Here is a 27,363-nt window from a genome sequence, read left to right as displayed (position 1 = left end):
TAAACATGAATATTTGGAAATCACCACAGTGGCACTTTATAAAAGAAGGACAAGTTCCCAAAGCAGTTCTAAGTCATTTGAGATAACACTGCCTGGGATGAAATCTGTGACCTCAACCCAAGTGCTTTTCGGGGGTGTGGGAGGGTGATAGAGTGAAAGAAAATGTATTTATCATATTTACCTTTCCTGAATGACATTCCATGAGGTCCAGGGATGTGTTCACAAGGTAAGAACACCTATGAATACAATGTGTCCCTTAGCAATGGCTAACACACCAACATTTCTGGAGATTTACTTCAAAACAGGCCAAGATCAAAGTAATGGCCATAGGATTCCTCTGGTTGCTTTTAGCAGTTTCACCTAAATATGTTCTTTCTTCTTCTTTTTGATCAATATTAACAGAAGGATATTCTAACTTAAATGTTTACATTATCCATGATATTTTAACAAGACCAGTAAAGTTGAATGTCCTTGTGCAAAGTATTTAATATTTTTGAGTTTTGGTAAACTAGATTATCTATGAGGTTTTGTTTGCAACCATATATGTTTTTATCTGTAAAATTTAGAAAACTTCATGAATTTACGTATTAAATACATTTTTCTTAATGACTTACTCTGTTTAAAACCTAAGGGGAAAATAGTTTTTGCTTAATTGCAATAAAGCTCTCCATTGTGACATATAATTATTTACATTTTCTCAGAAAATTAGCAATAATTCTTAATTTGAAATGAAAATATTTCCTTTAATATGTCTTTGAATTAATGCAGAATATAAAAAATTGAATTATTTAGTTACTCTGGAAATGCCAGTTTGATAGGTTGATAACAAGACAGCTCCAAATCAGTGAAATTGTCAATATTGTGTGTACTGACTCAGCTCAGCTAATTAAAGAACCAATAAAAGGGCTTATATTTGCTTTAAAGTGTACCTTTCTCCTTTTACCTGTATCAAATTAAGCCTATATCCTGTACAATCAGTATTTATTAGAACTTATCATTTCTTTATAAATCAATTACCATTTTTATTTTTCCTATCACTAATTCCTTTATTCCAGTTTCTCATGAATCCATTTCCATCAGGCTTTTGCTTGCCTACCCCTCAGAAACTATGCTTGTTGCAATCACCAATAACCCCTCCACAAACCATACACATATCCACATTGCTAAATCCAATAGTCAGTAATCAAACTTCATTTATTATGGATAGTGAAGACATTTTGACATAGTTGAACACGCCATTCTCCTTGACTTCTAACACTATCATTGTGTTGGAAGCCGCCCATTGTCCTCACTAGCTGAGAGGTGTGGATAAGGAACCCGGAAGGCTGGTCAACTTTGAAGGCTCTGAAAGGTCAGAGTCAAGCACCCTCTGTCTAGTTGAGACAATGGTAGCTAAAGCAACTTCCACCTTCTAGTTTTATGTAAATCCTTGCAGATTGGCTATTATTGGAATTGCCTGCCTAAAGGCTATGGGTGTATCCCATAGTCTTAATAAAAGGGATAGCAAGGCAAGAGCGGGGTGGAGTCCTTCCCCTTGAGTTGGGCTCCTGCCTGGCCCCCAATATTTCCAAATTAATATTTTCTAGTCTCTTTCATTTGTGTGCGGCCTCCTCCAGAGCCCAAACCCTGAACCACGCGGGACGTGGAAGGGGTTCACTCGCAACTGGTGCCCAACGTGGGGCACCCACAACTGGCAGCCCTATGTGGGGCACTCGCATCATTGTACTGGTTTTCCTCCTCACTAGCATTTTCTTCCAAGTCTCCTTTGCAAGTTCTGATAGAATGTGATGGACTGCCTCAAGACTTAGTATGACCACATCATCTCTCTTCAATCTACACTCACTCCTGTAGTGATCTTGTAAGAATAAAGAGTTTTTTCAAAAGCTGTCTGTTTTATCTCAACCCCCCCCCCCCCCCCCCCCCCGGCAAGGTCTCTCTCCATGTGATGGTAAAGCTGAGTGTGTGTTTTATCTCAACTCCTCAAGGTCTCTCTCCCTGTAATGGTAAAGCTGAGTGTGTGTTTTATCTCAACTCCTCAAGGTCTCTCTCCCAGTGATAGAAACCAGACCATTACAGCTGTCCCAGGAAAAAGCCCCGAGCAAAGAGCAAACAGAGCAAACAGTGCTCAGACAGATAAAGAGACACAGGATATGAGATTACCAGGTGGGATTGTTGACTAAATTTAAGCCCTGTCATAAAACATGTAATTAACGAGCCCAGCTCCCCTTTGGAAATTCCCGGCAGCTTTGGTCCCCTTTTCCTCCCTCCCGTGTGTGACCCCTCCCGACGTGTAGTTTTTGCCTTTATAAGCTTGTAAGATTTTCTACTGGGCTCTCGACTCCTCTGCTCCTGCGTGAGTTACGAGTTGAACCCCAGCGCGCTGGAATAAAGCCTCTTGCTGTTTGCATCAAGTGACGCCTCCTGTGGTTGATTGGGGTTGCCGTCGATTCATGGGACAGAGTAAGGGTCTCCCTCTGGGGGTCTTACAATCTCAACTAGTCTCATGACTTTTAATGCTGTTAATGTGCAGACAACTAAAAAATTTATCTCCAAACTAGACTCTACTGAATTATGCATTCAACATGTGTTCTTGAATGTCTTGTAAGCATCTCAAATTAGCCAGGTTCCAGATTCAAGCTTCTAATCTTCTACAAAAGCTGAGCCTTCTTTGTTTTTTCTCATCTCAGTTAATGCAATTGCTATTCAACTAGTCACTTAGACCCCAAAAAAATGTAGATTTATCTTCTATTACTTTTTATTTTCACATCCCACATCTAACCCAGTAAAGAATTCCATTTATTGACTTTGCAGAATCCAACCTCTTTAAACCACTTCCATTTATGCCATACTAGGGCACACCACTACCATCTACCACTTGGGTTAATCCAATAGCCTCTATTCTCCCCAAATTCATGCTATTTTCAACAAAGTAATAAAGTGATCCTATCAAAACAGATTTTGAATTATGTTTACTCCTTCCCTCAATTCTCTCCAATGTCTTCTCCAACTTTCTCAGAGTAAAACACAAATTCAACTTAGAATGGCCACAATGCTCTCATCTGTACTCTACAGTATTGTTACTACCAGCCACTTAAATTTAGTTCTTCAGTCACAATAGCCCATTTCAAGTGGTCAACAGCACATGTGGCTAGTGGCTACCATATTAAACAGCACAGTCACAGAACATTTATATCACCACAGAGAGTTCTATTGGACAGTGCAGTTTATATAATCTACTACCCCCCATTATCTCATTAACTCACTAACCTCAGCTCTGCAAGCTGCAGATAGATCTCCAAATTGATTGATCTCTAAATACAAAGCTTTGCCACTTCTCCCTCAACCTCAATATATTACCTGTTACAATTGCTGCCTGTTAAAACTGTATTACCTTTAAGTCTGTAATAGACAATACCATTTCATAAAGCTGCTCCTGAATACAACCTTCTCCCCAATCAGTTATGATCTCTTCATTCTCAGAACATCCATATTGCCCTGTTTGAATGTATCACATGACACATTCTTATTCTACACGTGTCTTAATCACCTGCTAATACATAGAACACACACTTGGTTAACTAACACAACACTCTTTCTCACCTCTTTTTTTTTTTTTTTCTTGTCTAATTCTAGAAAGAGGCTGGGAAATTACCTCTTAAAGCTGGGGGATGGAGGGGTAAGGCAAGTGACAGAAACATGGCAAACATGAAGACTTACTGAGGGATTCTGGGAAAATATTCCTCTCCCTGATAAAAGTGATTGATGAGGCTAGTGCTGCCTTCCCTCCCTTATTTCTGCATAGATACGCAGCAGCTTTTTCTGTGACCTCACGGTGAAAAGCATGGGAGGACAAAAGCCAAGACAATGAGGTTGAAACACAGAACGTGAAAATGCACTTGGGCCCCAGATGTCATCACAGAGCAGCTGAACCAACAACAGCAACCACCTGGCTCCAAACATCTTGCTTTGTTTGCTTAAGCCACTGCTAACTGAATTTTCTGTTACTTAAAGCTAAAAACAAAACTAACATATAGAGTATAAGACTGAATTGTACCCTAGTCATTTCTGTATTTTTATTGAAGATGGCAGACACCCCTGCATAGAGAAGAAAGTCAAGTATTTAAAGTAAGTGGGACTGAGTTGGGCAGTCCACTTAAACACACGAAAGACAAGAGACAGGCAAAAACAATACTGGCACCTGCGATCGGATCTAGAGAATACCTTAGATGGTTACTCTCATGTTCTTTTTACTTTCCTTGAGAGGAAAAATTATCCTTACATAAGAAAGAATATTGCACTGTTACACACACAAAGATACACACACACACACACACACACACACACACACACACACACACACACAGAAAATTGGATAATACATAGCCCTTACTCTGAAGAAACTTACAATCTGGTAGAACAAAACAAAACCAATAATCAAGAATGTGTAAGTGCCCAGTACTATTATACTGTAAGAACACAAAATTCAATACATTCAATCTTGTTTACTAGTAATAGAAGATTGGTAAGGGCTGAAAAGGGTTCCCAGAGGAGGAAAAGCTTGAGCTGACTCTTGAAAGCTGAGTAAGTATTCACTAGACAAAGACAAGGGCATTTGAGGCACAGGCAGCATCTTGAGCCAAGGACACAGGGACAGGTCTGGACAGCCAAAGATCTGAACAACTGCAGGTAGCCCAACAGAGAGGCACAGGAGAAAGAGAAAGTCAGATTCAGAAAAAAAAAAAATTAAACAAACAAAAAACAGACCATGCTCTGAAGCTGTGATAAAAAAAGAATTTGGACATTTCTCTGTGATATTACCAAGAACATGTCAAGAAATGTAATTATTTGGGCAGATCACCAAAGTACTAGTGTGGATAGGCACTGGGCCAAAATGTGAAAACCTGAAAAGGTTTCATGACAGAAATCAAGACTTGGGATCACTGCCTTAATATCTACTAGTACCATCACCTATAAGGTTTAATACTTGACCTGCATTAGTCATTGGCACAACTCAAAAGTCTGAGCATCTCATAATAAACAAACATCTCCATATTCTAGATTCTCCTTAGTTGAAGGGCTTTTCCAAATGACTTCTAAACATTTAAAATGCAATTTTTAAGAATGTTCATACAAATGTATCTTTAACTGGATAATGTAAAAAGTGTGTGTGGATTGTGTTGGGCTCAGGACCACAGAGGAGGAGAATAATAAAGAGAAATCTGCCATGTGCCAAACCACAGATCCTATAAGGAAAAAAGCCAAATTAAACAGAAAATGTACAATTTACAACCTATGTTATTACCAGATTACAATTTCTAACAGTTCTCAGGTAGTGATGCTCAAGGCTCCATCTTTTTGTCTAATGATATGCCAACCAGTTTTCTTCTTGAATCCAACCTTTAAAGGCATTTAATATTTGATGTCTCACCACACATATTCGTAAGCATTTAGAAAGATATACTTAATATTTTGATGTCCCACCACACCTTCCAAAATCACTTAAAGAAAAATAAGGCCTAGGCAAAAAATTCAATGCTTGGTTCACAGTCAAGTGGTATCCAGGAGTCTCATCTGGTACCCATGCAATCAAATTTTCCCACTGCATGAATCACTCATCACATATCCTTATCATTGTTGATTGCAGTGGCCAAGTAGCAATCAACTAGGGTGCAGAATGGGCATAAGTTTCTGTCCTGAGGCAATCATGAATACAAGCTTATATCAGTATAGATGATTTTAAAAATCCTTTGTAAATGTGGATTTACAAGGTGTGTTTCACCTCTTCTCTAACTCCTCTAACAATACAAAGCTGAGTTTAATCAACTACCAATTCAGGACAGCATAATTATTTTTATTCTTATATCTTTTCAATAATTGCAATGTGTCACCATTGTGATGGTAAGGAAAGGATAGGAAAAAAAAGAAAAAGAAATCCAGAGATCACAGACAAGGGCATGAAACCAGTGAAAAGTAGCAGGGGCTTATCCTGTCTGCCTTTTATGTAATTAAGAGCCTCTCTAAAATATTGGCTCGACACCAGAGAAGAGTAAGGAAAAGAGTGAATTCTAGTTCAGCTGAAGACTCAAACCAACCTGTGGCCAGAGGAAAGCTTATATATACCTATCCTGAGCCTAAGCTCCTCCAAACTTAACACTGTGTGGTATGAGGCTCTGCATCAAGAGGGTATTCAGGTCACTAATTAAAATAGTAAAAGCCCCTCAACTATAAATAAAATTGTAATAGTGATGGATATGTAGGTTTGATTTTTTAACTGGATGTTGGAACCACCCAGACCCGGCCCATAGAGCAACAACTTCGTCCAGGCAGTCTCATAAAAGATGGTGTCCCTCAGCCAAAAGGGACGGTCTGTAGGTACAGCTGCAGCCCCTGGAGCCCACTCATGAAAGTGTCCCCTCTTCCCTGTCCTGAAGAGATAACCAAGGTAAGTTCCTGCCTTTCTCCCTACTCTACCCAGGATCTGGTTATGAACCTTCCTACCACTCACCTTGCAGGCCACAAGAAAACCAGGGACAACAGTAAAGTCACCTTGATATTCAATCAGAAAGTTGCATTTTTTGTTAACATCCAGGGTCAAAAAATCTAAGACAAGTTAGGTGCCAAGTATGTAACTATAGTGATGACCCAATACCCACTAACACACTTGCATATTTGTAGGAGCATTTAGCCTGATCCTTAAGATCAGCCTTAGCAAATATCTCTTCCTTGTGCTATGGGAACAGGTTCAACCTTATTGCTTGTCTTCGTTGGAATTAGAGAAAATATTAACCTAAATTGGAAGAAATTAGTTCTTAATAAGTATTCACAAGAATGTTGGATACCACATACAAAGCTGACTCTAAAAAAAAGGAAACTATTAGAGAAACCAGAAGGGCTGCCCGCAATGCCATCAATATTTTTAAAATAATTAATTTATAGCTTTATGAGAGATTAATGAATCAAGACACCATTTGTTGGACTATTGATTTTTTTATTAGCCCAGATCAGTCTTGCTCTATTTGAAGACTATCTTTTTAAAGTTATATCTAGATGACAACAAAACAAGTGTTGATTTGAACAGTTTTATCAACTAATTAGCTACTTCAGTTTTTGTTTGGAATTTGCAAACAACAACAAAGTCAATGGTCAGATTATAGCACAGGTGTTTAAAATGGCTGCACTTTTCCACCAGTTGTGTTTACAATCATGTAGACATAGCTTAAATGAACTGGATTGAAAATAACAGCCTTTTTATTGCAAGATCATTGTAACACACAATTATTAAAATTGATTAATACTTGGGCCAATGCAATTTCATTATCTCTGATCGATTTCAAGCATTACTTTTTAATGGCCTTCACTCTTGTCATTTCAGTTAGAACTGCATGAACACTGGCTTATTGGAACAACACATAGTCCTTTTTCATGAGATTAAGCTCTCTGCTTTAATAACAGGCCCCAAATAAATAAACTTATAAATACAAAAGACCAGATGCTTCTACAAACACTGTTTAGAAACCCTTATATTTTAGAGGATTATATTTATGTTTTGATTATATTTTATGTTTCCAATGTCACACAAAAATTGCATATTAAACAGGGGTTGTGATTGCATTTTAGCCCATAGCATTGGGCTTTGTTTAAAGTAGGCTCCCAGGAAATGGTTGTTAAATGATTGCATGGAAAAGTTAGAAAACAAAGATTATCTACCCTTAAATCATATTTTCCTCAGAGTCAGGAAAGTACAATCCTGGAGAACCAAGCTTCTCACTTCTTTGTCAAATGCTAAAGCAGCAAATCCTTTTGATGCTACCTCTATAATATTACCTATTAAATCTATTCCCATGCACATTGCTTTTTTAAAAAAATCCTTACCTGAGGATATGCTGAGAGAGAGAGAGAGAGAGAGAGAGAGAGAGAGAGAGAGAGAGAAACATTAATGTGAGAAACAGTGATCAATTGCCTTCTGTACATGCCCATCTGGAGATTAAATCTGCAACCCAGGCATGTACCCTGATGGGGAATCCAACCCTTTGGTGTACATGAGGATGCTCAGCCAACTGAGACACTCTGGCCAGGCAATTTCCATGTACTTTGTTTGATTCAACCTTCAAAAGCAGTGCAAGCAAAACTTTGAATTATTGCAACAGCCTCCTTACTTCTTCACCCTGGTTTAATGTTTTCTTCATATAATCTACATCCTCAACATTGTTTCCTGTATTGTTTTAAAATATGTGTTTCATTAACTGACTCCTCAAGTTGTCAGGTTAAAAATAAAGCAAAACAAACCAAAATCATTTTAAGAAGGCTTACAAGGTCCTTCACAATCTGACTGCAACCTCTATCTACGTATGTATGTATCTATTCCTCTTTTTCCTCTGCTTCCTCCTCTTCCTCTCTCTTCCTCTCCCCCTCTTTGAAAAATCACCTTATCTTTACAAGTCCTACATTCCAACCACATAGACTAACTAAAGGCTATTTCCGAAGATCCATATAACTGCAACTTTGTCTTATACCTGGAATACACTCTGTCTGGGAAACTCCTTTAAAATCTCATTCCAATTTATATCACCCCTCTGTGAAGCTATCCATATTATTTAAAACCTAGTTATTAGTTATTATATAAATATTTCCATACTGCTTGGTTATATCACATTTTAGTGAATATAAAAATTTTATCATTTTATCAAACATTTCCATCTCCTAGATCCTAATAATCTCTGAGCTTTTTAAAATCAGAAATAGTAATTTATATCCATATTTTAAATTGTGCCCCCATATCTTCTGCACTATAAAAATATGTTTACTAATGTCCGGTGAATAGAGGTGTGAATACACTTTAAGAATTTGGGTTTATTATTTCATTGACACAAAATAAATATATTTTTACTTATTAAAATCCTCAAATGTTATAATAAGCAATGATTTAATTTCTTGATAGCTACTGCCCAGCACATCTTAGCCAAGGAGGGGAAAATTGGACCACATTAACACCACACTTTAAAAAACTGATTATATCTCTGTACCTGAGCTATAATCTTCAGTCTGAAAAGCCACAGGAAGAATCAATAGCATCAAAGCAGTAATCTTCTGAGATAAATGGGCAACTGGTGTCACTCTTCATTCATCATGATATTGTTACAGCAGAGAGAGGGCAGGGCGGTAATCTATCCTGACAGTGCTTGCTGATCCAGAACCCTATTGCAGATTTTTGTAACTTGCATTTTTTAAAGTGCATTAGAAACTTTGATTTAGACATTATTGAGTATTGAATAAAGCAGACAACCAAGTAAGTCATGGTCCTCTTGTGTGTGGCACCACTATGCCCTGTGCTGACTGGTCTATTCACAACTCCATGGTTTGTTTGCCACTTCCTGCCTGCTGTTGTCATTAAAGTGTATCATTTGGTGATTACCAAGTGATGATTCATTGTGGTTCCTAAGGCTACTTTTGTTTTATCAATGTTTATGTATTATGAAATTATGCTTTTGATGATCCAAGCTCCACTGATATACTCATCATTAATACACCGAACAGTCAGGCAATTCATTCTGGTTCTATAATTTCTTTATAGCCACTGCTGAAATTTGGGAGGACATTTTTAGCTACCCAGAATGTTGAAATTCTTAACTATGACTTAAGAGAAGCAAAATAAGCAGATATCTTGTGGAAGCAATAATATCATCATCATCTCTTCCTCACTTAAAGACCTAGAGATTCTCACAACACATATGCCAGGAAAGTACTTTCTAAGTGGATCATTTTTAAATCCATTTGCTACTAAAAGCATTCTCTTCTATCCTAACATTATACTTGCAGATTCAGTGTGAGAGTATTGCTAGGACAAGCATGTTATCTGTTATTTGCAATTGTAACTTATAAAAATGTTTTTATTAGTGTTTTGTTTTAGAACAAAAAAAAATAATGCCAAGTATATATCCTCATCACCCCATGCCTTGAAGAGATTTGATGTGAATATGTCGAGAAACTACACCTAACCTTTAGCACATTTATAATGAAGCGTGACTAAAAAAATAAATAAATAAAAAACAAGCATAACAAATGGATACAAATGCTAAATAAACAAATTTGTGTTGTTTTTCTGGAGCTGTGAGAGATCAGGCGAGTGTTTCTGTGAAGAATTTAAGCTCTGTATCCAGAAATCAGAGTTCATATATAATTCTAATATGGACGATATGATGACAGGCTAAGTAAATTGACAGAAATAGAAGTATTTTGCTATTTCGTGAATGGCATTTTAACGTCTTTATTTTTCATTTAAAAAACAAGTTAATAGATGCTTTAGTTTCAAAAAAATCATTTTAGTTTAAAATAAACAGTTAGGAAGGACCACCGATCAGTTAATCCTATATAAAATAATTGTTTTAAAAAAAGCACAGCTATAAAAAGTTTTTTTCTGGTTTGAATAAGCTGAAATTAATAACCATAGCTATTCATCATATTTTGCCTTAGAAATTTTCTCATTGCTAATATATGTCATAATTGGTGTAAGCCTCCCACACCACAAAAAGAAACACTACATAGTGATTAACATCTCAATCTTTTCAAAATTTAGGCATATCTTTTTCACTGTAAGATTTTTTAAATCCCAAAGTATTATTGAGATTTTTTCAACCATGGCTAAAAGGTTTAGGTTTTAGAGCATATCCCAGAATTTCTATTTAGTGCTAACACTCTGCCTTCCTGTTCTTAATTGCGACTCAGTGATTAGTAATGGCTCACTGGAGTATAATAAAGCATAGCTAGTTAGTTTTTCAATGCCCATAGTAACTCTAAGAAAAGTAAGAGCATGATACTAATATGTTTAGTATACATTTAGAAAATAAATATGTATATAAATTAGGTTCACTTTGGCCTAATAATATTATTGTAGCCTAAAAACTAAAAAGGGTGCTCTGTGTCAAAAACCTAGTTCCTGGCCAGCATGTCTCAGTGGTTAGAGCATAGGCCTGGTTTGATTCCTGGTCAAGGGCAAGTACCTGGGTTGCAGGTCATTCAGGATGCCTGTGGGAAACAACCAATTGATGTGGCTCTCTCACATCGATGTTTCTCTCTCTCTCTCTACCTCCCAACCCCCATCCTTCCACTCTGTCTAAAATCAATGGAAAAAATATCCTCAGGTGAGGACTAAAAATACCAAAAAAATATCCTACTTCCAAGTATTAGTATGTATTCCCATCACTTCAGACTGTCCCAGGTTTTTTTCTATGCTGAGGTTTTACTTATAAGAGCTTATTTGCTGTGGGGCTAACTCCAGGTATTAAAAGCACTACTGCCACATCCATGGGATTTGCTAAGACCTGACAATTATGAGCCAAAGATGAAGCTTGATTCTTCATCAGACTTCCTCTTACATCTTTGGTGGCATTTTGTCAATGTCTGCATTACTACAAATATGACATCAACTTCTATTAGGACGTATATTTCTCCCTGTCTTTTAAAAAACTGTAGGGTCTTCCCTATACTCCTCTGAGAACTGCACTCCTACTACCTACCTACTTCATGAAACAGGCGTTTCATATATTTAAATGATTTGCTAAGACCTGACAATTCTGAGCCAAGGATGAAGCTTGATTCTTCATGAGACTCCCTCTTACATTTCCGCACATCTTGTGAGCAGGGGCACAGACTTCCATAAAATTATCCTAACTGACTTCTCAAGCCTGACCTTTGACAAAGTAATCTTTGTCAACAGTACTCACTCACTAGCCATACTCATTTACCTCTGTGTTTACCTACCTCCACGCATTTGTGCAAGCTTTCTGGAAGTGATGCTTCATATCCATATATTAACTTATCTAAGCCCTGCCCAGCCTTCAATGCCTTTTTTTCTGGGAAGGCCTAATAGACACTCCCGCTCCAGAATTTATTTCCTCTTTTCCCACAGCATTTGCACCCTCAACACTTATTTTATCATATCACATAGTAACATATGCATGTGTACATATCTATACTAATAAAAGGGTAATATGCTAATTAGACAGGACATCTTCCAGAAAAAGCCATGGTGGCAGGGGCCAAGGCAGAGGTGGTCAGGAGTAATCAGGCTTGCAGGGGAGAGCAGTCAGGGGGATCAGGTCGGCAGGGGAGAGCAGTTAGGGGCAATCAGGCCTGCAGGGAAGAACAATTAGAAATTATCAGGCTGGCAACGGAGCAGTTATGGGCATCAGGCGGGCAGGGGAGCAGTTTGGGGTGATCAGGCCGGCAGGGGAGAGGTTAGGGGTAATCAGGCAGGCATGCAGAGGCAGTTAGGGGAGATTAGGCAGACAGGGGAGCAGTTAGGGGCATCAGGCAGGCAGGCAGGCAGAATGGTTAGGGGCAATCAGGCAGGCAAGCAGGTGAGCGGTTAGGGGCCAGCTGGCCTGGATTGCAAGAGGGATCGGGCCTAAGCCAGCAGTCAGACATCCCCTGAGGGGTCCAGGATTGGAGAGGGTGCAGGCCAGGATGAGGGACCCCTCACCATGCACGAATTTCATGCACCAGGCCTCTAGTGTGTGTGTGTGTGTGTGTGTGTGTGTGTGTGTGTGTGTGTGTGTGTATGTGTGTATTAGAGACCCGGTGCATGAATTCGTGCATAGGTGGGGTCCGGCCAGCCTGCCCAAGGGGAGGGGACATGGGCGGTTGGCCAGCCTGCCTGCTGGTCGAACTCTTGGTCGAGGGGACAATTTGCATATTAGCATTTTATTATATAGATATACACTGAGTGGGCCAGATTATTATGTGTTCAGAGATCATAATAATCTGGCCACTCAGTGTGTGTGTGTATATATATATATATATATATATATATATATATATATCCCCTATAATAGTGTATGGGCCTAGAGTATATATTCATCTTTGTACCACTTTACATTTAACTTAATGCCATGCATGGAGTAAATACTCAACCTATTTTTAATTAAACCAAATTGTTTATAATTCCTTAACCAGAACTTACCAACTCTAGGCAACTTATAGACATTAATGTGACTTTATGTTATGACTTTAGAAAAATGGACTCCTGCTTCTCATCTGCCTACTGCTATAAAATGTCATGAACAAGGACTGTGACTTTCAGTAGGGAAGTTGAATTTTGCCTCAACATATGTTGAGACCTAAGGTATTTTATGTTATTTGTAAAGTGGAATAAAGTTTATTTTACAAATATGACCATGCATTTGGTACAAAAAAAAAAAAAGTATTCTCAGAGAAGTAATTCTGTTTTAGGAAAGTACTTGGAATATGGAAAGTGAGACTGAAATAGAATGACTTAAAAGAAAACAAGAAAAAATATACCATAAATTTGGGAAGAGAAGAGATAAGTTGAAAGGAGAGAGAAGAGATAAAGAAGAGACATGAACCAGGGTACATTGCAAGAGGCCAGCCTGTGAGGGATGATGGCCAGTGAGAAATTGCTAATGGAGAATGGCTAAAGACTTTACTAACAAAACAACAACAAAAACACAAATAAAAATAAATAGTGCCTTGGCTAGTGTGGCTCAGTTGGTTGAGCATTATTCCTGTGCACTAAGAGGTCACCAGTTCAATTCCTGCTCAGGGCATATGCCTGGAGTAGCAGGCTCGATCCCCGGTAACAGATGTGCAAGGGCAGCCAATGGTTGTTCTGCTCTCATATCGATGTTTCACTCTCCATCTCCTTTTCTCTCTCAATCAAATCAATAAATATTTTTTTAAAAAAATAGCAGATAATATTGTTTCCTACATGCAACACCCTTGTCTAAGTACTTTTTAAAAAAATATATATTTTATTGATTTTTTTACAGAGGGGAAGGGAGAGGGAGAGAGAGTTAGAAACATTGATGAGAGAGAAACATCAATAAGGTGCCTCCTGCACACCCCCTACTGGGGATGTGCCCACAACCAAGGTGCATGCCCTTGACCAGAATCGAACCTGGGACCCTTGAGTCCGCAGGCCGACGCTCTATCCACTGAGCCAAACCAGTTAGGGCTCTAAGTACTTTTTTATGTATCTGTGCATTTATATGAAGGTAGTAATGTTTTATAATGAGGAAACTGTGCCATCTTAAGTTTAAGAAATTGCTCAAGACCATACAGCTGAATACAGTGGAGCTGGGATTTGATCCCAGGCAGACCAATTTTAAGTTTATATCTAGAATGTTTGTGTTGCTATGATATAAATTCCCTCTGACTTCACATCTTCAAAAGAGCATGATATGCCTAGACAGAAATGTAGAATTGGCACTGCAGGCAATAATGATATGTGTGGAAAGAACCTAATTTACCCTTTCCCGGGTGCTTGGCGAGATGGCGGTAGCACAGAATCATGATAAACATGAGTCTAAATGCACCAGGAAGTGACCTGTTGGAGTTATCTGTGGGCCACAGCTGAGTAGTGAGCAATAGCATCCGGATGGAACTAACTCAGGAGCAAATGGAAATTCTTCATTTAAATTCTTTTTCCAAACATACTATTAGCAGCTACTTGCAAATGACCAGATTGATACCTGGATTACTACTGTAGCACCTGAGTTGGTATTTAACTTCAATAATAACTCTAGGTATACACTGTATATTCCTATTTCCCAGAAGTCTGGGGGATATCAGAAATACTAGACCTAAGTACTCCTATGACCATTATATTAAGCAGTTGAAACCACAGAAAAATGCCGTGTGACCTCTATCAAACACTGAGTGTTCAATTTCAATATAGATTCTGGAAAGTCCTGGGCAACTTTCCAAGGTCAAATAAGACTTAGACATGTGTTTGGTTTTCTGCTAAGTATTGCAGCTTTCTCTGAATTCTTCTTCACATGCTTATTTCACTTCCCAGACTCACACTGGATAAATATTCCCCAGGGCAAATCATCACCTTCTTCCCAGCCAAGACACTTGAGGGGGACCTTTCAGATCAGAACAGCTGCGGTGCTTTCTCTATTGTTGACTCTCTCTGCCATGAGCTTATGCTGTAGCCTCTTTTCTTCCCTTTTAAGAATTTCCTAGACCATATTCTCACAGTAGCACTGCCTTTCTGGATGACCTTCTAACCCTGGTGTCGAAGCCAGAAACTCTTTCTTGAGTCATCAGGCAGAAGGAGAACTTCATTCATTTTGTTGATGCTTGTCATCTTGTTTCTTTCACTCAAAATTATTATCTAGTTTCCCTAATTTTTTTTTGTCACCCTGTGTCATTTTCACAGCTTTCTCCTCCTACCAATCAGCAAATTACTTTTCCAAGTGGCATTTCCCACAATGCTCAAATTTCTTTTTCATGCTTAAAAATTATTACACTGATACTTCATATAAATACTGTCTTGTCACTCAGTTTGCCCCTATTTCCAGGACAGGAAGAGAATGAAAATTGCTAGCAGCAATCACTATTGTCTCTACCTTCATGATTCCCACAGAGATGCTACTTTCTGTGTTGAGAACACACTCCTAGAGCCTTATCCAATCCTCTAGTCCCAACTTCTTCCCACTCTTCATACATTTCTTTTCAAAAGGTAATTGAAATAGGCTATAGCAAGAACCCCTCCCAATGCCTGTCCCTATCTATTTCAAGGAATAACATTGCAGTATAAGAAGATGTTAAGAAAATCTATGTGAAATTTTTGTATAAATTTCATGTCTGTAAAGCAACTCACCTCACTGATATTGCCTGCAATCTTAAAAAGTTAACATACACCACTGGCTGTCAGACCATAATTGCATATAATTAGCAAACTATAACTCAAAAGATTGCAACTGATTACATAACAAATATGAATCCAGGAATCCAGGATTAACATATCATTCTTAGAATGGTTATTTGAGAATAAGACTGAGCTATAAGAAATATTTCTTTTTCTCTTATTACTTGAGCCATACCAGTTCTGCATGTAATGTGAAATTTATGAAAACAACAACAATAACAACAAAAACAACTGGGGGTGATGAGGCAATCCTTAGAAATGAAGCTATTTTCAGAAGAAAGTGTAAACTTTAAATTACAGTATCTTCAATGATTTTAAAGAGCATTATCAATGGAGCATAGTGCTTCTTATTTGGGAGAGTTAAATTCCATGTTGAATATTGCAAATGAATAGAAATTGGAAATTGGTCAGGTCTCTCTTTCAGCCTGTCACTTCCTGTTGAACTCACTCTTTAAAAATGGGTTTGCTTTTTATTTGTTTGTTTGCAAAGGTGGTAGTAAAAAGCAAATAAATTAGTAGGGAAATATCTCTCTGGCAGTCCCCAGAGCAAGGAGAAGGCGCAGGCTCTGGCAAACAGCTGCTGAGTTCCTCAGGCAGCCTGGGTTAGAGATATAGAGGGGCTGGTCCATCCTCCTGGAAAACAGTATGTGTCCATTTGAAATCAAACTGACTGCCTCATCCATAATTAACCCCTGGAGAGTTTTGAAGTTTTTAGTTAATCTCTGTGTCTCCATCTCTCCTCTGTCTCTCCACAATGTATAATTTTTTGTTATTATACTTCATTTAAATAAATGGGAATGTTCCCATCGCCTCTGGCCAGTGGGAACATAAGCACCATAAGTACAAGTATGTAATATGTATTGTTCACTGCATTTCTCTAGCCCAGTACTCAGTAGGTCCACAATAAATATTCATTAAATAAATACATGCATGAATAAGTGCACAGGTTTTAAAAAGCACCTTGCATATGTCTTGTGATGGTAGGCTATTAGCATTATTTTTAAATTGGAATATCAATTTGATTAAAAACAATACAAACCCTTATATATGGGAAAGTTGAGGTGTCTCCTTTCCCCATAACAGTATATAGCTTTGGCACAGCCTCTAATTCGCATATATATATGAGTTATGTATGCTATATAATGAAGAGGTAATATGCAAATTGACTATCACACCCTCATAAGATGGCTGCCTACAACCAGGCCGGCAGGGGGGTTAGTGAGGGACGACCAAACAACTGAACAAGCAGACTTCGTGGGGCAACCAGGCCAGCAGGGGGGGCAATTAGGGGTGACCAGGCTGGCGGGGGAAGGGGGCAGTTAGGGGCAACCAGGGCAGTTAGGAGCAACCAGGCTGGCAGGGAGGAGGCAGTTGGTGGTGACCTGGATGGCAGCGGGGGGCAGTTAGGGGTGACCAGGCTGGCAGGGGGGCAGTTAGAGGCAATTAGGAGCAATCACACCAGCAGGGGGGGGCAGTTTGGGGCGACCAGGGAGGCAGGCAGGTGAGCCATTAGGAGCCAGTGGTCCAGGATTATGAGAGGGATGTCCGAGGGGTCCCGGATTGGAGAGGGTGCAGGCTGGGCTGAGGGAACCTCCCCCCCCCTCCCGTGCATGAATTTTGTGCACCTGGACTCTAGTGTGTGTGTGTGTGTGTGTGTGTGTGTGTATGTGTGTGTGTGTGTAAAAGCTTATATTGTATTTGATTATAATATAATTAAAATTTTTAAACCAGGATAAACAGATCTTATAGAAATTAGGTTCTCTCCTTAAAATAAGATAAGGTCAATGAAGGTTTGGATCTGGATCATGTGGTATTCCAAGCAGCAACTGATGCAGATCCAGCTGCGGTATACAAGAGAGAGATGCAGAAAAAATCTGCAAAGGCCTGGGCCAAGAGGAGAATACAAAAGAAGCCACGGGTAGCAGCAGCCCATGAATACCTGGCACATTTATCTTGGCTGCCCCACTGACTAAAATAAACATTTTCTCCCTTTGCTCTTTGCCCACATAAAATAACAAGGCATATTTTTTTAAAACTCAGTTAAACTACATTATGCCACCCAGACAAGACGAAGGCAGCTACAATAAGGGAATATCTGATGTGTTTTGTCAAATTCCTAAATTATAAGGCTAATAAATTAGAGTTTTTAAATCTGTGTAGAAGCTGGAACTTCAATATTGGTACAGGCTGATCTTACAAGTTGTTCCCTACAGAATAGAGTTAATACGATGAAACCAAGTGAGGAAATAGAGAGCAAACGCCCACACTTATTTTATTTTTATTGAAAGTAAAAACCACCTGCACACATTTCTGCTAAAAGAAAAATATTCAGTTTCATTTTTCTCTTCCAGATAGAAATGTACTCCACAGAAATGAAACTGCTTCTTTTGTTTCCTGTTCTAGCAGAATTTGATTTGCATATTGTGGGACATGTTAAGGTGCTCTCTGTGATTTAGCGAGTTTCTAAAAAGGTAATTTGATCTCAACTCATAGTTTTCTTCTTTTTTTTTATTTCTAAAATCGAAGGTTGCATACCCTTCTGAGAAGTGAGCCATGAGAGGAAGACATTAGCTTGCCTTGTATTAGATAATAAAAAAGTTCCACAGGGGACGAGTTACATATTATGACATTGTGAATATAAGGCTCATTTGGATTTAATTCATTACTACATCATGTTGCACAGGAAAGCAATTTTTAAGCAATAGAAGTGCACTTCATTTGTAAAGGACCCAGCTATAACACACAATCAGTTATTGAAGACAGAAACTGATTTCCCAAATCAGGCATATAAAATTTAATATATTTGCTCCAGTTATAATCAAAGAAAAGGGAACTTCAATGCCATTTTTTTCCCCATGAGAATGACACTTTGTAAAATTTGGAAAGTGCATTTTTGCTTGGGGAGTTGACTACATTTTGATGCCACAATCCAATAAGTTGAAGAAATTGATTAAGCAACTTTAAAAAATTATTTGAAATACTTGTTGGACACATAGAATATAATTTCAAATTCTATCCTTCTATAAATGTAATGTTATTACATTAAAATAAGAACTAAAATACATTAATTATTAAAATAAGGTTAAAGTAACTTGACAACCAACTTACATCATACACAAAAATAAACTCAAAGTGGACAAAGGACTTGAATGAAAGATGGGAAACCATAAAAATCTTAGATGAAACCATAGGCACAAAAACAGCAGACATTTGTCGTAGCAATGGAAATTAAGGAGAAAAATAAACAAATGGGACTATCCTATCTAATAAAGAGGGAATATCCTAATTGACAATCATGCCCTCACAAAGATGGTGGCACCCACAGCAAATAAGGAGGGAATATGCTAATTGACTGTCACACCCTCAAAGATGGTGGTGCCCACAGCCACAAGATGGCGGCGCCCAGTACCCTCAGCCCTGCCACACACCTGCCTTCGGAGTTCCGCAGTCGCCTCAGCCCCCCAGCTACCCAGGGCCAGCCTAAGACACAGGCAAGCCTCTGATGGCAGCTTCCCAGCGACCCAGGGCTGGCCTGAGGCACAGGCAAGCCTCGAATGGCGGCTGCCTAGCTGACGCTCAGGGAACAGACAAGCCTAAGATGGCAGCTGCCCAGCCAATGCCCGAGGAGCAGGCAAGCCTCAGATGGTGGCTGCCCAGCCACCCAGGGCCAGCGGAGGTTTGTGCTGCTGGCAGTGGCAGCAGCAGAGGTGTGATGGGGGCATTGCCTTCCCCTGATCACCGGGTTGCCTCCCACCCCTGAGGGCCCCTGAACTGTGAGAGGGGGCAGGCCAGGCTGAGGGACACCCCCTCCAGTGCATGAATTTTCATGCACCAGGCCTCTAGTATCAAAATAAAAGGCTTCTGCACAGCAAAAGAAACCATCAACTAAACAACAAGCCCACTGCATGGGAAAACATATTTGCCAATGTTATCTCCGATAAGGGTTTAAGCTCCAAAATTTACAGGAAACTCATACAACTTAACAAAAGGAAGATTAAACAATCCGATCAAAAAATGGTCAAAGGGCCTAACAGGTTTGGCTCAGTGGATAGAGCGTCAACCTGCTGACTGAAAGGTCCCAGGTCCGATTCTGGTCAAGGGAATGTACCTTGGTTGTGGGCACATCCCCAGTAGGGGATGTGCAGGAGGCAGCTGATTAATGTTTCTCTCTCATTGATGTTTCTAACTCTCTATCCCTCTCCCTTCCTCTCTGTAAAAATTCAATAAAATATAAAAAAAATAAAAAATAAAAAAAAAATAAAAATAATATTGATTCCATCATTTAAAAAAATAATGGGCAAAGGACCTAAATAGACACTTTTCGAAAGAGAACATACAGAAAGCCAAGTGCATATGAAAATATGCCCAAAGTCACTAATCATCTGAGAGATGCAAATCGAAACAACAATAAGGCACCATCTCACACATGTCAGAATGGTTATCATCAACAAATCAACAAACAACAAGTGCTGGAGAGGATGTGGAGAAAAAGGAACCCTCCTTCACTGCTGGTGGGAATGCAGACTGGTGCAGCCACTGTGGAGAACAGTATGGCATTTCCTCACAAAATTAAAAATGGAACTGCCAGCCCTAACCGGTTTGGCTCAGTGGATAGAGCATCAGCCTGCGGACTGAAGGGTCCCAGGTTCAATTCCAGTCAAGGGCTTGTTGTACCTTGGTTGCGGGCACATCCCCAGTTGGGGGCATGCAGGAGGCAGCTGATCGATGTTTCTCTCTCATCAATGTTTCTAACTCTCTATGCCTCTCCCTTCCTCTCTGTAAAAAATCAATAAAATATATATTTTTTTAAAATGGAGCTGCCATATGACCCAGTAATCCCACTTCTAGGAATATATCCCAAGAAACCAGAAACACTAATCAGAAAGGATATATGCACCCCTATGTTTATAGCAGCACAATTTACTATAACTATGATTTGAAAACAACCGAAGTGCCCATCAGCAGATGAGTGGATTAGAAAAATGTGGTATATCTACTATGCTGCTATAAAAAAGAAGGAATTCTTACCATTTGCAACAGCATGGATGGAACTGGAAAGCATTATGCTAAGTGAAATAAGCCAGTCAATGAAAGGTAAATACCACATGATCTCACTCATTTGTGGAATATAAAGAACATTATAAACTGATATAAACAAAAATAGATACAGAGGCAAAGAAGCATCGAACAGACTGTCAAACTACAGTGGGAAGGCAGGGGAGGGTTGCGAAGGGTAAGAGGACTTGTATGCATGCATATAAGCATAACCAAGGGATGCAAGACATTGAGGAGGGGGCGGTGAGGGCATGTGCCGGGGGGTAAGGGAGGCCGGAGGGAGGTCAATGGAAGAAAAAAGGAGACATATGTACTGCTATTTGATACCTTTTTACTTTCAGTTTTTTCTTTATAGAAAGAGAATGACATATAGATTACACAGAATATTATTAAAAACTGGAATATAGTAGACATTCAGCCCATGTTTACACAGGGAAAAGAAAATCCTTTATCTTTTAAAACAACTTTTTAGTATGCACTACGAGAATGTAGATAAAATATGTTCAAAAACCAAAGGTCTGATATATATATATATATATATATATATATATATATATATGCACACATACATGCATATACACACACACATATATATACATACACATATATATATGACTTTAATTTCAAATTTCAATAATATAGATTAACAACTAGAGTATATTGATGCTCCTAGATTAACAATGGGGTTACATCGGATAAACCCATTGTATAGTTAAAATATTGTAAATAGAAAACACATTTAATACACCTAACCTGCTGAGCAACATAGGTTAGTTTAGCCTACATTAAACACACTAAGAACACTTACATTAGCTTACAGTTGAGCAAAATCATCTCACTGTCACTGCCCAGGACCATGGGAGAGTACTGTGCCATATATAGCTAGCCGGGGAAAAGGCTAGCTATATATTCAAAATTTGAAGTATGCTTTCTACTGTATGCATGTTGTTTTTGCACCATCACAAAGACAAAAAATTCTAAGTCAGACCGTTGTAAATTGGGGACCATGTGAACATTCTTTTAAAATAAAGTATAGGGGAATCTTTCCCCTTCCCCATGTGGGAGTCTGTGCTGTGGGACTCTTCTTCCCCTCCCCATGTGGGAGTCTGTCCTTGTTTCTCAATAAACTTCCACCTTTGCTATAAAAATAAATAAATAAATCAACAAACAAACAAATAAATAAATGATAATGTGTATGGAAGTGAAGGTTTTATCGATAAGGTCTGTATTCTGGGTTTGTTCTATCCTGCAGTAAAGATTTACTTGGTGTCTGCATACCATCACTCAAGTACTACTAGTATGTCAGACTCATAGTCTTCTTTCTCTATTGCAAAGTAGACAGTGATACGTGCCAACAAAAAGAGAGAAAACAAAATACTGAGAGTTGCCAGCTAAGAGTGAGAGAACTCAACTGGTGAGAAATCAGAGAGCATCATGAAGAAGTTAGCACCTGAACCAGGCCTCAAAGGATGCATAGTATCTGAACATGTCAGGATTGAGAAGGTCATTATATTCAAAGATCCTTCTATAATCTATCGTCATTCATCCTATTATTGTGTGCGACTATGGCTCTGACCAAATGCCCAAGGATTGAAAGGGTCTAACTTCTCATCAGTGAGTTGATCCAGTCAGTTGAGAGAATTAATGTCATTCTGCATAACACTGAGAAATCCTAAGTGAAGGAGTTGCTGTATCTAAAATCTAAATTAAAAAATACTATGCATAATTAAATAAATCATATTCTATGTATTTCTTTTGTTATTAAATTTATGACAATGTTCACTTGTTATCTGGATAGATCAATAATAGAATAGATAAAACTTCCTTTAGGAACCATCACACCATTACTGTTAAATTCATTCTGTTATCATTTGTGTATATCGAATTATGTGCAGTTTTGCTATATATTTACATCTTTCTCTCCTATTAAAATGCCAGTTGCTTCCTTGCCCTCTTCATTTATCCCAACCTTCCTGCTCTTAATCCCTTTATTACTGAAATCGAAGAAGAATAAAAATCATGAAGGGTAGAGAAGACAGAGATAAATATATATATATATATATATATATATATATATATATATATATATATATATTTAGCAGAAGAGAAACAGAGAGATGGTGACAAAGTATAGCTGAAGACTGGAGAACAGTTGCCAATGGCATCACCATCATCAACACTTGCAGATACAAAAAGATAACAGCAAAAATATATTGCTGTGGTATGTGAGGAAAGAAAAATCACTTATTTAAAGGAGTCTTTCTAGTGTTCTCATAACTATAAAATAGTCCAGGGTCTCCCATGAACTCCACAGCTAGCTTTTCTTTAGGCTGGCCTTTCTCTCATTAAGACCAGAGAGAACATGCAGTTGTCAGCTTTCTTAAACAGGAACTTTTACTCCTTAGGAAAAGGAGTATTATGGTTCTTGAGTGAAGTAAACTTGAGTGATAGATATGCAAAGGGAGGGGTGAAAAGAATAAAGATGCTGTGAGCACAGGATAGACAATGATTCTAAAACAAGTGAACAAATCTAGTGTCTGAGTTCAAAGAACAGGGCAGAGAATCAACAGGACTGTTTTCTTTCTTATGCCAAGGGATGTTAAAGTAGGGCAGGTGAGCAGAGATTTAATTAAATTTAGATAAAATTATTGTTTTATTTCTAGATAACTGAAACAGAGAGTTCCTCATTTCAGGTGAGCAACTCAGTTTAAGAAGGATCATAACAATACAGTAGATGCTAACAAGTAGGGTTCTAAGATTTTGGACTCTTTGGCAGGATAGGGTAGCCATTAATCCAGGGTTCTTGCTGCCATTAGTTGGTGTGATGGAAATAGGGATTTCTCCCTTACAGAGGGGAGAAATCCATTTCCACAATTTAAATAAAACAAATTCCTATGATGGGATCCAGTATGGAGATAACATATCCATAATCAACACATTATGGCAAGACAAGTCGAATGGCAACTTACCTTAAAGAGAAAGATGAGTTTTTGGAATTGCCTGATATATAGAACCCAATGTGTTTCAATAAAAATGTGCTCATTGGAAAACTCAGGAATGTAGAAGACCAAATACTACCAATGCTTGTCTTAGCTCCTGACTATAAGAGGCAGTTACGTCTGCCCAAAAAGCAGGTTTATTTTTTCTAGGGTCATTAAAATTCAATCATATGGCTAATGCCTTAGTTTTAATTACATGTACATCCAGCAGTCTTTGCATCTCAATTTGGCATACCTGGATTACTGAAGATGGAGAAAATGCACTGCCTCAAGTCTGTTAGTCTTCCTAGTACTCACGGTTCTTATTATAAATTAATAAAGCAGTATCATTAATTTGTAATACAATATCATAAATCTGAAAATGTAGACCCCCCTCTGTGAAGAATGTGCCAGTAAGTTATATCTCTCAGCTTACAAGGTTAATCTTACATCATGGCAAAATCACCTGTTCAGTACTCCCTGAAACATCTTTCCAGAAAATGCCTCCCCACCAACATCCATTTCTTATTTCCTACCTGAAAGTCTTCTTAATATCTTCTGCTTGGATTGTCTTGAGAATCTCTTGATATAACTGATGATCAAGTGTTCCTGAAGATGTAGCATTTGAAGGGCAATTTTTATGTGCATAATAGCCTATCAAAATTCCAAAAATAAACAAAATGATCGCTGTACAAAGTATTTTTAAAAGGCGGCAAAAGGTGCAGCGGTTGCTCTTTGGTGCAGATCTAGTATAGCGGGTAGTATAGTCAGACTCTTCTTGAAGTCGCTGAAACCTGCCTTTGGGTGAAGTTGCTGGTTGAATGGAATCAAGATTGAGGTCTGCAGTCTCTGAATTCTCCAGGTTCTGATTCTCTGCACTATCTAGGTGAAACTGGTCAAAACCAGGCTCCTCCAGTTCCTTTTCCATGTCCCACTCTAGGTCAAGGGCAGTGGCTTGAAGGTCATCATTGTCTAAGTACTGTGAATGTCCTGGAGCTCTTTGATCTGCATTGACCTTTTGATAGGCCATCTTCTTACCTGTGAAGACAAGAGAGGTATTGCTTCTTAAACAATTAAGAAAAACCCCTGTGGTAAAAATAAAACAATCAACTGTATTATGTGGCCATAAAATTTTAGTGATTATAATCCACAGAAATGCATTGTCCCCATCGAAAAATCACATATAAGTTAATTATGTTTTGTTATTGATGGTACTGTAGGAAAAGAAGATTAAAAATAAAAGGATATGGTACTTGGTAGAAAAACTTATGAGAATACAAAATACACACACACACACACACACACACACACACACACACATACACACATACAAATTAACCTTTGAAGCGAATAAGTCACAATAGCATTGAGGGTAATGTATTCAATGAAGGAAAAATTTATGCTTACTCATTTTCAAAATCACTATTAAGAAAAAACAAGGGCAGAAGCAATAAAACTGCTATTTGGTAGGTGAAGGGGAAAGAAAAAAAAAGACCCCTGAATGATTTACATTGACAAAGCTAATATTAAAAGAAATTGTTCTGCCTATATAGCAACTCTATAGAAATACAAGAAGCAAGACACAGTACATCACATAGTCATGAGTAATCAAAAGGATTAGAGAAATTTAAGGCTACCACAGAAGACCATGATATTCCATGGAGTTATGCAGTTAGTAACATGAATTGGCCTCACTGATTGAAATTTAAATAAAAGTCTGGGATGGCACCTATCCCCCCAAAAACAAACAAACAAACAAAAACACCCTTTGCTAGCCTAGGAGAGTTTGGTTTCATAACCTTGCTACAGAAATGGCAGATGGAGGTTTTCCTCCCTACACAGTCTTGGATGACAGTTTGTAGTATCCTGCAGAGTGGTATTAGGATAACTAGGCTAATTAACTACAAGTGGTCTTCAGTCTGCGTTCAGTAACCCACCTGTGTGTTATGGTTGCAGAGTAAGAGAATTTATAACAAAATTTTCTGTGTATTAGGTATGTCATCCCAGCTGGAATCTAGGATCCCTCACTATGTTTTATGATTTTTCTATGTGCTCCACTGTGGATCAAGAACAGAGCTCACCTGACAACTGATTATCCAATTGCCTAATAGCCAGTGGTTGACAAATAAACTCTAATGAAAAAGATACAAACAAGGTCTTTATAAAAGGGAGTGGCATGATGAACAGAATTATGTGTATACACAGCTCCAATCCTGGCTGGCAGGCGCTCATGAATTAAAATATCCTGAATGTTTAAAAAAGTCCAAATATAATTAAATATTAAACTTGACAAAATAAACATTGTAATCCTGACTAGATTCTCATCTACTACCCTATAAACCAGGATGTCTGCTTATCTAGAGGTGAGAGAATAAAGATGAAAATCTAAGGCATGTCAGGTCATGGGACAGGTCCCTATTGCTCCAAAAAGGAACACTACACCCAGAAAAACAAATGCATAAACAAATAAGCCAAAATATGCAAAATGGAAGGGAGAATCAGGGGTAATTGATTCTACAGAGAATATGAGAAAGGATTTCCCAAGTGGCCTCTAAGGTACTTTTGACAAAAGAGAGGAGGGCATCCCGGCAGAAGGAAATCTATATGCATGCAGAATAATGATAATGCATAGTATGTGGACCACCTGAAAAAAACAGAGTAGTATGCTGTGGCTAAAGATGCAGCACACGATCCAGACATTTAGAGAAAAGCTAGGGAAGGTGATCTTGGACAAAAGGTTTTACATCTTTGCAACACAGGGTATTCCTTTGTGAAATGTGTGTGATAATAATATAAATCTCATAGAGTTGTCATTAGAATTAATGAGACAGTGAACCTAACACATCCATTGAATGCTGCATGGGTCAGAAGGGACATTTCTAGTATTAGAGAAGGGAGGACTGTCAAGAATTGCTGGAAAGAAATAAAATTAGTTCAATAATGCAGGAGAAATTATATAATTCTGTAAGACATTGTGGAGAAAAGGAGTTTGCATAATATTCATGTACACACACACACACACACATATATAATCCTTACTAATAAAAGCCTAAATGGTCATCATGCCATGATGCCCTCACGCTGTCACAAGATGGCTGCATGCACAACGGGTGTGCAGGTAGGCAGGGCTGGGCTTGACGCTGCGTGCGCTGCAGGTAGCCTGCCTGGGAGTCCCGCCTCCTTCCAACTCCACACGCAAAGCTGGGAGAAGGTGGGTCCCCCAGCTCCACGCGTGAGGCTTGCCTGGGAGTCCCGGCTCCCCCTGGCTCCATAAGGCGAGACCTGCCTAGGGGTCCAGCGAGGCCTGACTGGGGTTCCCCTGGCTTTGCACAATGAGGCCTGCCTGGGGGTCCTGGCTCTGTGCAGTGGGGCTCCCACACTGTGACAGGGCACAGGCCAGGCTGGAGAACCAGCCCTCTCCCCCCCCCCCCGTCCCGCCCGTCCCCCCACTGAGTGCACAAATTTCATGCACTGGGCCTCTAGTAGTATATATATATTAATCTTCAGGTTACTGCAATTTTATTAAAATGTGAGATAGAAAAGTTGGTGGTAAATTTTTGAATACTCCTCAATTCAACTTATTTAAACATACATTACAAAATACTGCAATTTCCTAGCACTAGTCATTTTTGTTTTCCTATTTGGCTTAAACATCAATAA

The 27,363-nt window shown here is 38.7% G+C and overlaps 1 protein-coding gene across 6 annotated transcripts in view; it reads right to left on the bottom strand.

The window, feature by feature from the left end:
- NAALADL2 (N-acetylated alpha-linked acidic dipeptidase like 2) overlaps positions 1-27,363 on the bottom strand; it is a 1,181,205-nt gene that overhangs the window by 597,954 nt on the left and 555,888 nt on the right. For all 6 annotated transcript variants that reach the window (XM_079765801.1, XM_079765802.1, XM_079765799.1 and 3 more), the window contains one exon: positions 24,240-24,741. In XM_079765801.1, coding sequence (XP_079621927.1) covers positions 24,240-24,733 — 494 coding nt within the window. In that variant the 5' untranslated portion in view covers positions 24,734-24,741. The remainder of the gene's footprint in view (positions 1-24,239; positions 24,742-27,363) is intronic.

Source organism: Cnephaeus nilssonii (assembly GCF_951640355.1).
Source record: "Cnephaeus nilssonii genome assembly, chromosome: 3".
Classification (NCBI taxonomy): domain Eukaryota; kingdom Metazoa; phylum Chordata; class Mammalia; order Chiroptera; family Vespertilionidae; genus Cnephaeus; species Cnephaeus nilssonii.
The sequence above is the reverse complement of the archived record's forward strand: the minus strand, read 5'-3'. Positions and strand labels throughout refer to the sequence as shown.